General features: G+C 45.9%; 1 protein-coding gene across 1 annotated transcript in view; it reads left to right on the forward strand.

Annotated features, from left to right (window-relative positions):
* Positions 1–8,454, forward strand: part of SHCBP1L (SHC binding and spindle associated 1 like) — a 386,593-nt gene extending 378,139 nt beyond the window's left edge. The window contains 1 exon segment of the mRNA XM_030208001.1: positions 6,305–8,454. Coding sequence (XP_030063861.1) covers positions 6,305–6,553 — 249 coding nt within the window. The 3' untranslated portion in view covers positions 6,554–8,454.
* The last annotated feature ends 246 nt before the right edge of the window (positions 8,455–8,700 follow it).

Here is an 8,700-nt window from a genome sequence, read left to right on the forward strand (position 1 = left end):
AAGGGTCTGGGAGATGGCCCGAGAACAATTGCAGAGGGCAGCTGCCAAATACAAGATCTTCGCAGATCGTCGCCGGCGAACCGCTCCAGTCTTACAACCAGGGCAGAAGGTATGGCTAAGCACGAAATACCTCCGACTCCGGGTGCCCTCTTGGAGATTGGGACCTCGGTATATTGGACCATTTGCAATCCAATCGCGAATTGGAGCTGTGACATATCGGTTCCGATTACCTAGTACCCTGCGGGTGCATAACGCCTTCCATATTTCCCTATTGAAAAGTTTTCGAGGATCGCGATGGCACCCCCAACGGCAGGAGGCTGAAGCTCTAGAAGCAGATCCCGATCCGGAGTATGAGGTGGAGGATGTTCTGGATTCAAAGAAGCGGCGGGGAGGGCTATATTATTTATTGTCCTGGAAGAATTTTGGTCCCGAAGACAACTCCTGGGAGCCCGCGGCGAATGTACATGCACCAGAGTTGATCAAAGCCTTCCACGCCCGGTCTCCTTCCAAACCCGGGCCCGGGGAAAAGGGGGCATCCGGGGAGGATACTGTCCCGTCCCGGGCCCTTACCTGTGCTCCCGCGGGGGGGAGCGATGGTCGGCGGGGCTCGCGGTGTCCAGGGCGGCGGAGACGAGCCGCCGACGGAGCCAGCGCTGCCGCGGGTCGGCCCGAGGCCTGCGATCCGCTGGAGCAAACGCCGGCCTCGGAGAAGGGAGCACGCCGGCCAAGATGGCGGCGTCGACGTCTCCCTGGCCCGGAGCGGACCAGCGAGGAAGCTCCGCCTACTCGCGCCGGATTGGCGCGTTGAAGTTGAGACTCCGCCTGCAAGGTAGGCTGGCCAATCCAGGCGCTCCTTGCCTGCCAGGGCCGGGGGGATTGGCTCCTCTTCCAGGGAAGGGACGGACTGACGGGAGATTTAAACAACGGAACTGGAAGGGTCCAGTGCTTCCGTTTCAGATGTCAGAAGCCGACACAGTGGGTCTCGGAGTGTTGCTCGTCGGAGACTGTGTTCATCTTCAGTGCTAGCCGTCCTTGTTAGCCACCTTCAGAGACTGGGTCCATCTTCAGTGCTAGCCGTCCTTGCTAGCCACCTTCAGAGACTGGGTCCATCTTCAATGCTAGCCGTCCTTGCTAGCCACCTTCAGAGACTGGGTCCATCTTCAGTGCTAGCCGTCCTTGCTAGCCACCTTCAGAGACTGGGTCCATCTTCAATGCTAGCCGTCCTTGCTAGCTGTCTTCAGAGACTGGGTCCATCTTCAGTGCTAGCCGTCCTTGCTAGCCACCTTCAGAGACTGGGTCCATCATCAGTGCTAGCCGTCCTTGCTAGCTGTCTTCAGAGACTGTGTTCCTTTTCAGTGCTAGCCGCCTTGCTAGCCGTCTTCAGAGACTGTGTTCCTTTTCAGTGCTAGCCGCCCTTGCTAGCCGTCTTCAGAGACTGTGTTCCTTTCCAGTGCTAGCCGCCCTTGCTAGCTGTCTTCAGAGACTGTGTCCCTCTTCAGTGCTAGCCGTCCTTGCTAGCTGCCCTTTAGAGACTGAGTTGCTGACTACCAGCCAGGCCGGCTGTCACCCCACGGTTCCAGCAGTCCTGCTGGCCGCCTGCAGCTGGGGGCTCAACCCCTGGTGAACGGCGGTCGCCGCGGGTGAAGATTCGGGGTGCGCAGCTGTCCTCTGAGGTCTTGCGGGGCCTCAGGGAACCTAAGGGCTCACCTATAGCAGAAACAGGACAGTAGTAGATGCAATATTTACAGATGTCTAACGACTTCTGACAGTCTGATCATCTGTTTGTTTTGCTCTCGGGCAACGGCGCGGTTTCCCCAGTGTCTAAAGCCACTATTGCTCGCTGGCTTCGGGAGGCCATTTTTTCTGCGGGTTGACCCCCCCCCCCCCCCCCCCCCCCCCCCCTTCAGAAGCGTTCATTCCACACGAGCTCTGGCTTCCTTATGGGCAGAAACGGGTGTCTTTTCCCTTCATGAGATTTGTCGGGCAACTACTTGGGCTTCCTATCTTTCCTTTGTTCATCATTATTGGCTGGATGTGGTGGCGCAAGAGGATGCGCCGTTTGAAGCGCAGGTTCTCGTCCGAGGAGCCACGTCCTCCCACCCAACTTAGGGAGTTCTTTGGTACATCCCACCAGTTCCTGGATTCATCTGCTGTTGATGCTAAGGAAGGAAAAATTAGGACTTAACCTGATAATTTTCTTTCCTTTAGTCACAGCAGATGAATCCAGGATCCCTCCCTGGCATTCTGATTACTTTTTGAGTCTCCGATATTTTTCATCAGTGCTGCATTTAAAAAAAAAGGAGGAAAGATTTACAGTCTGCAGATTCAAGAGAATTGTTTCTGAAAGTGCCTGTTGAAGTGCGAGGTTGATTTTGTCCCTCTTTTCATTCATATTTGTTGCTCTGGTTCAGGGAGCGGTTGTTGCCTGTGAGGAAAGTTCGTTTGAGTTTCTTCTTTCTGCTTTGGAAATTATATGCTGAAGAGAGAAGGAGCTGGACGTCCAGGGTCACTGCCTTCTTTCAGTGTTCTCTACCTCCACCTGCTGGTAGATGGATACAACCTACCAGTTCCTGGATTCATCTGCTGTGACTAAAGGAAAGAAAATTATCAGGTAAGTTGTAGTTTTTCCTTTTCACTCAACAAATAGTTAAGCTCTGGAACTCTCTGCCGGAGGCTGTGTAACAATGGTTAGCATATCTGGGTTTAAAAAAGGTTTGGACAAGTTCCTGGAGGAAAAGTCCATAGTCTGCTATTGAGACAGACATAGGAAGTCACTGCTTGTCCTGGGATTGGTAGCATGGAATGTTGCTACTATTTGGGTTTCTGCCAGATTCTTGTGATGTGGATTGGCCACTGTTGGAAACAGGCTACTTGGCTAGATGGACCATTGGTCTGACCCAGTATGGCTATTCTTATGTTCTTATGGTCCATTGGAACATCATTACATCTTAAGGACAGAGGCTTGCAACATTGGCTGGGAAATACAACTGGGATCTAGTCTTACACAGGGAGCCAAAAGACTATTCCAAATTGGGAGGAAGTTGCGCCATTGGGAGCTTAGGCCTATGGCTTCTTGAATACATTGGGGGACTCTATCTCTATCGGACATTTCTTAGCAGCTGAACAACCACATTGTGGTGCCTATAAGGCAGTGACAGCATTTATGACATTTGTATGACTAATGAAAAGGAGTCTACTGATCTGCAGGAGCTTTGTGTATCAAGGCTCTGTTAAGGCCCACTGTGAACAGAACAGCATGGCAGCAGCCTCTCAGGCCTGGCGAGTACTGTACTGGGTGAACCAACAGCAGATCAAGGAGAATATATAAAGTCGAATTTTGAGGAACTTAGAAACTAGTTCAAAGAAATAAAGAAGAAATAGCTGCCACTCACTCTGACCTAGCAACACTGGGTTCAGAACTTTGCACTGACATGGCAGAGCCAGCGGCTTGAAGAGCATGCTGTAAGTATCTGAAAGCGCAATCAGAATATGAGAAACATGGGCAAACGACGTGCAGATCTTTTGGAGAAATTAGGTTTAGAAAATACAAGCAGGAGAAATAACATACGCTTTTGAGGAGTACTCTGCACAGATGTAGTCTGTAAGATAACTATTGCTATAATGGAAGGCTGGAGTAACATCCCAAGAAACTACTTATCCTATATAATAATTCTCACCACCAACTTTCTAATGACTTGCCTGTGTCCGTGGCTTCTTCAGTGTTGCTGAGCTAGGCTCCGTAGCTAGGCTGACGTCACTCACAGCTGGCTGTTTGCTCTGCAGCCGCTCCTCTCACGTCACTGCCCCTGGAGGACGACCTCGGAGGAGCATAGCGACGTGAGAGGCGAGAGGAGCAGCTACAGAGCCGACAGCAAATGCCTGATGGCTGCCTGCGGTGCTGCACTCACTTTTTAAAAACATTTCCGGTTGTTTTGTTTTTGTAGCGAAATGGGAGCTGGCGCCACGTGAGTAGTAGCGAGGGGGCCTGAAACTGGGAGGGAGGGAGGCCCTGAAACTGGGAGGGAGGAACCCTGAAACTCGGAGGGAGGCGAGAGGAGCAGCTTCAGAGCCGACAGCCAATGCCTGATGGCTGCCTACGGTGCCGCACTCGCTTCTTAAAAACATTTCCGGTTGTTTTATTTTGTAGCGAAATGGGAGCTGGCGCCGCGTGAGTAGTAGCGAGGGGGCCTGAAACTGGGAGGGAGGGAGGAACCCTGAAACTCGGAGGGAGGAAGGGGGACAACCCTGACAGAGGGAGGGGGGAACCCTGGTACACACTCCCTCTGTCACACACACACACACTCGCACATTCTCTCTCTCTCTCACAGTCACCCTCACACACACTCTCTCAAACATACACACTCCAAGGAAAACATTGCTAGCGCCCGTTTCATTAAATACAGAAACAGGTCTTTTTTACTAGTTTTACTAGAATTATAGCTCTAATAAGGGTTGTTCTAATTTTCTGTTCATTCTGGAGGGCTTAAATGCTAAAGTATAGATATAAGTTTTAAGGTTGGCTGATGGTATTTCAAGTTTTTATGTGATGTTTGGTGGTCTCATTAAATCAAATCAATTCTTGTATACTGCTAATATCCCCTTTCCTCCAGTTTTCATCCATTCCATTATCTGAATGAGTGAAAGAATTTTGTGTGTGTGATGGGGGGGAGGTGAGTTGGAGTAGGATATGAGGAGGAGAAAGAAAGGTTACAAATAACTCGGCTATCAGCTACAATTTGTCTGATACAGGAAACACATATTTTAAAAAGTGAGATTTCAGCTTGGGTCCCTTGGTTTAAAGTCCACTGTACTGACCAGTTGGCTACTCCTCAGACTTGTTTTCTGCTTTGCTAAGAATGCCCATAATACCTGAAGCTGTCATAGAGCCTGGTATCCCCTTTTAGTTTCACTTTCAGGAGAGAGGGAGGAGAACAGCAACCACTGGGAAATTAAGGAGGTGTCTTGCCTTAATCCTTCCAATGGTCTACAGCTCAGTCAGAGCACCTTAAGAACATAAGTGTTGCCAAAGTGGGACGGACTGAAGGTCTATCAAGCCCAGTATTCTGTTTCCAACAGTGGCGAATCCAGGTCACACGTACCTTGGCAACATCCCTTTTGTACCCTGGACATGAGTGAAACAGGCTTTATTTATTTATTTAGATCATTTATACCCCACTTTTTATCACATAAAGCAGCCTCTAAGCAGCTTACAATGAACCAAAGAAATAATTACAATGACAGTAGAGAGGGTAGAGGGAACGGAGGAAGAAGGGAATATAAGTACAATATTTATAGCACCAAAGCCCATAATTTAGAATGTTCTTTTTAGACTTGAATGTTTCTTCCTGTTTGGTATTCCCTTTTGACTTTCCTGATTTTGGGCCCTCCCTAGTCACATCTGCAACACACAACCTTTTCTGCCTTTTCAAAATTGGGATTTGGACATTTCAAGCACATAGACATCCATTTGGGCATTTTGAGATGTCCATATGCTTTGTAAATGGTTTATTCTTGGTATTGTACTATTCAAGCTGCCCTCTTCCCTCTCTCCTCTGAATGAAAGACAGAGAGACTGTACAGCCACACACACAGAGTTAGACAGAATTCCATTGGCCATGCTTCATATGCTTCCCTGATTGTTACTAAATGTCTATTTTCTAATATATGTCCACCATTCATGATGTATTGTAAACCACATTGAGCCTGCAAAGAGGTGGGAAAATGTGGGATACAAATGCAATAAATAAGTAAAACAAATAAATAAATATGTTTTTCTGTTAGACATCTGATGGATTAAGAGTTAATTTTTTTTTCAAAGTATTTATCAAGATGTTGATATTGAATGCCTTATTACAAACACTTTTACTATAGAGTTCAGTGTGAAGAATTTAGCACTCCCAATTGCATGATTAGGAGTGGTGATGAACCAGTTTGATTTTCAGTATGCGTAAGTCCTATAGCACATGGTAACCCCAGCATGTTAAACAGTGAGGCTAATCAAGTTACCATTAATGCACAGATTAAGAAATAAAACTCTCTTGAACAGAAGAGTATTTTTCACAATTAATACTGCAAAGATACTTTTTAACCTCCATAGTACAAAAATATTTGAATTGGAATTGAGAAAAAAGTATCTTGACAAAAAGTCTTAAAACTGCACAGCATAGTTTCACAATTCTAATGTTATGTTTGTCTTATTAACATAGATAAAGGACATAGAGATGTGTTTCAAAATCTACATGTGTTTTCCTGTTTAATAGATTACACAAAAGTAAACAGCAAACTGGTTTTATACACCCAACAGGTTCTTCCTGCTCCAAAACTGAAGATGAACAATAATCACATTTACAATAACAATGGCTATGGAGTTACCATTGTACAGCCAGAAGAGAAGCTGTTTAGCACAGTGGATGAAATTCTGGAGGATGCTGCAGCAGGAGACAAGAAAGAAGAAGATACGCTTTCCAAAGCAATGCAGAGTCTTAGTCTGGAAATGGCCAATAATAAACTAGAAGCAAACACTATGGGTGACATCGGAATAGTCTTAAATTGACTACCCCAGGCATTGATTTTATTGAAATGTGCCACATTCTGACACATTGCTAGAACAGTTGACATATTAGAAGAACAAAGAAAAGTACTTCCTTCGTTTCACTGAGTTAAAAATTCCTAAAAAAAAGATGTTTATTGTTTTACATTAAGTAATACTCCATGATGAATATTTGTGTTACCTGTTCAATCTGTCCTATATTTTGCTATGAAAATTTTTAATCGCAGTTTCTCGTGGATTACTTAGAGCAGAGATCTTTGCTATTTTTGAAGTGGGGGCCAGTTTGTAAAAAAAAAAGTTTGATGTGAGAGCCAAGACTGCTCTGGACAAAGTAGCAGAGATCCTGCAACCTCTACCATTCTGTCCCAACCCTCGTATCCTTCAAGCTGGCTCCTCCCCCCCTCCAGTTTTTAATCTCCTATACTTTCACTGGAGGTTTGTTTGTGGTGCCACTTTTTGAAAAGCTATTCTGTTTTCTTCCAGCACCACATAGCTTGCAGTAAGTTTGAATGGAGGAGAATGATGGTACTCTCACAAGACTTTGTGAGAATACAGTAGGATTTTGGGCAGCACATATCTCAAACTTAAGAGCTGTGTGGTATAAATAATTAAACAGAATAGTTATGCCAGCAGCAAGACTTAGAAAGAGGTGGGGGAGATTGTGTACTTGGGAAAAAGGGGGTCACACTTAGGCTTGATGGATGCTACCACTGACTTAGAGCCTTCCAGTCCCAGTCAACAAGGATCTTAATGCAAGATTCTAACAATAAGTGACTTTATAAAATTGTGAACTTTGTGTTACCTGCTTGAGGCTGTACTGTTTATTTGTTGATATTTATATTCTGTCTTGTTAATAACATCCAAGATGGGTCACACAGTAATCACATCCAAAAAATTACTCATCATAAACCACTAAATAATCATATATCACAGATCATACCTACCTACTGGTTAGAAATCACTTTAAAAAGTTGTTACTGTACAGTAAAATACATTCCGACCGACTTCAGCTGGTGGCGGTCAGTGTTTTTTTAAGCACTGACCGTTGCCAATTGCATTAGTTCCTGATATTCTGTGTCGGGCCATGTCTGGGCACCGACTTTGAATATTGAGGACTAAATTTGGTGAAGATGACCACTGTAGTTTATGCGGGCCCCGGCTTGAATATCAACAGGCATAACGTTTTAATATGCTTTTATTACATCAGGCCCGCTCCCTTCCTCCAGCCTGCATCATGTACAAGGCAAGCCAAGCCCCACTCTCCTAGGCCTACCTTTGCTCCATGGTGGTCCAGTGGGTTGTTGGGGGCAGGAGCACATCCCCCTCCTTGCTCCTGCTCCTTGTGGCTGGGCTGAGGAAACGGCTGCCACGACCTCTTGCAGCACATTGTACTTGTGTAGTACTGCAAGAGGTCACATCTGCTATTTTCTCAGCCCAGGAGCAAGGGGGTTGCGCTCCTGCCCCCAATGACCCACTGGACCACCGGGGAGTCGGGCAACCTTCTGGGCGAGGGGTGACTTGCTTTGTCTTGTACATGGTGCGGGCTGGAGGGAGGGAGGCCCGGGAGGTGGATCATGGCAATAAAAGCATATTTTAAAAGTTATACAGATGCCAGCATTGAATATTACAGGCACCTGCATAACACTGGGGTCCTTCCTATCATCACCCCCTGTATCTCTCCTGACCTGCCTGCTTTACTGCCGCTGAATATCAGGGGGTATGTAGTGACAGGTGGTTTAAGTGGGCAGGAGCCTCTACTGCCCGCTTAAATCACTTTGAATATTGGCCAGATTAAGACCCAGGATAACATTCAGGAGCTGATATATGTAGATAGTGTCCCTTATTTGTTAACTCCTAAAGTAAAATTATCCTTAGCTTATTTTTGTACAAGCACTTATCACCAAATAGCCACTTTTAAGTATTGTTACAGTAATAAGTTAAATTTATATTTCAAAAGGGTTATCATCTTGTAATGCTGAAGTGTAAATAAATAAATATGTCTAAAAGAAGCTTCATTATTTTAATGCCCAAAATACCAAGCACCTTGACTTAAGTCCTTTTGGGAGTAATTTTCTGAAACATTTTTTTACAAAAAGGTTTTATATCATAGGAGCCAGTGCTGTAGGTGCTTGAGCACCCCCAATATTGAA

Source organism: Microcaecilia unicolor, chromosome 6 (genome assembly GCF_901765095.1).
Source record: "Microcaecilia unicolor chromosome 6, aMicUni1.1, whole genome shotgun sequence".
Classification (NCBI taxonomy): Eukaryota; Metazoa; Chordata; class Amphibia; order Gymnophiona; family Siphonopidae; genus Microcaecilia; species Microcaecilia unicolor.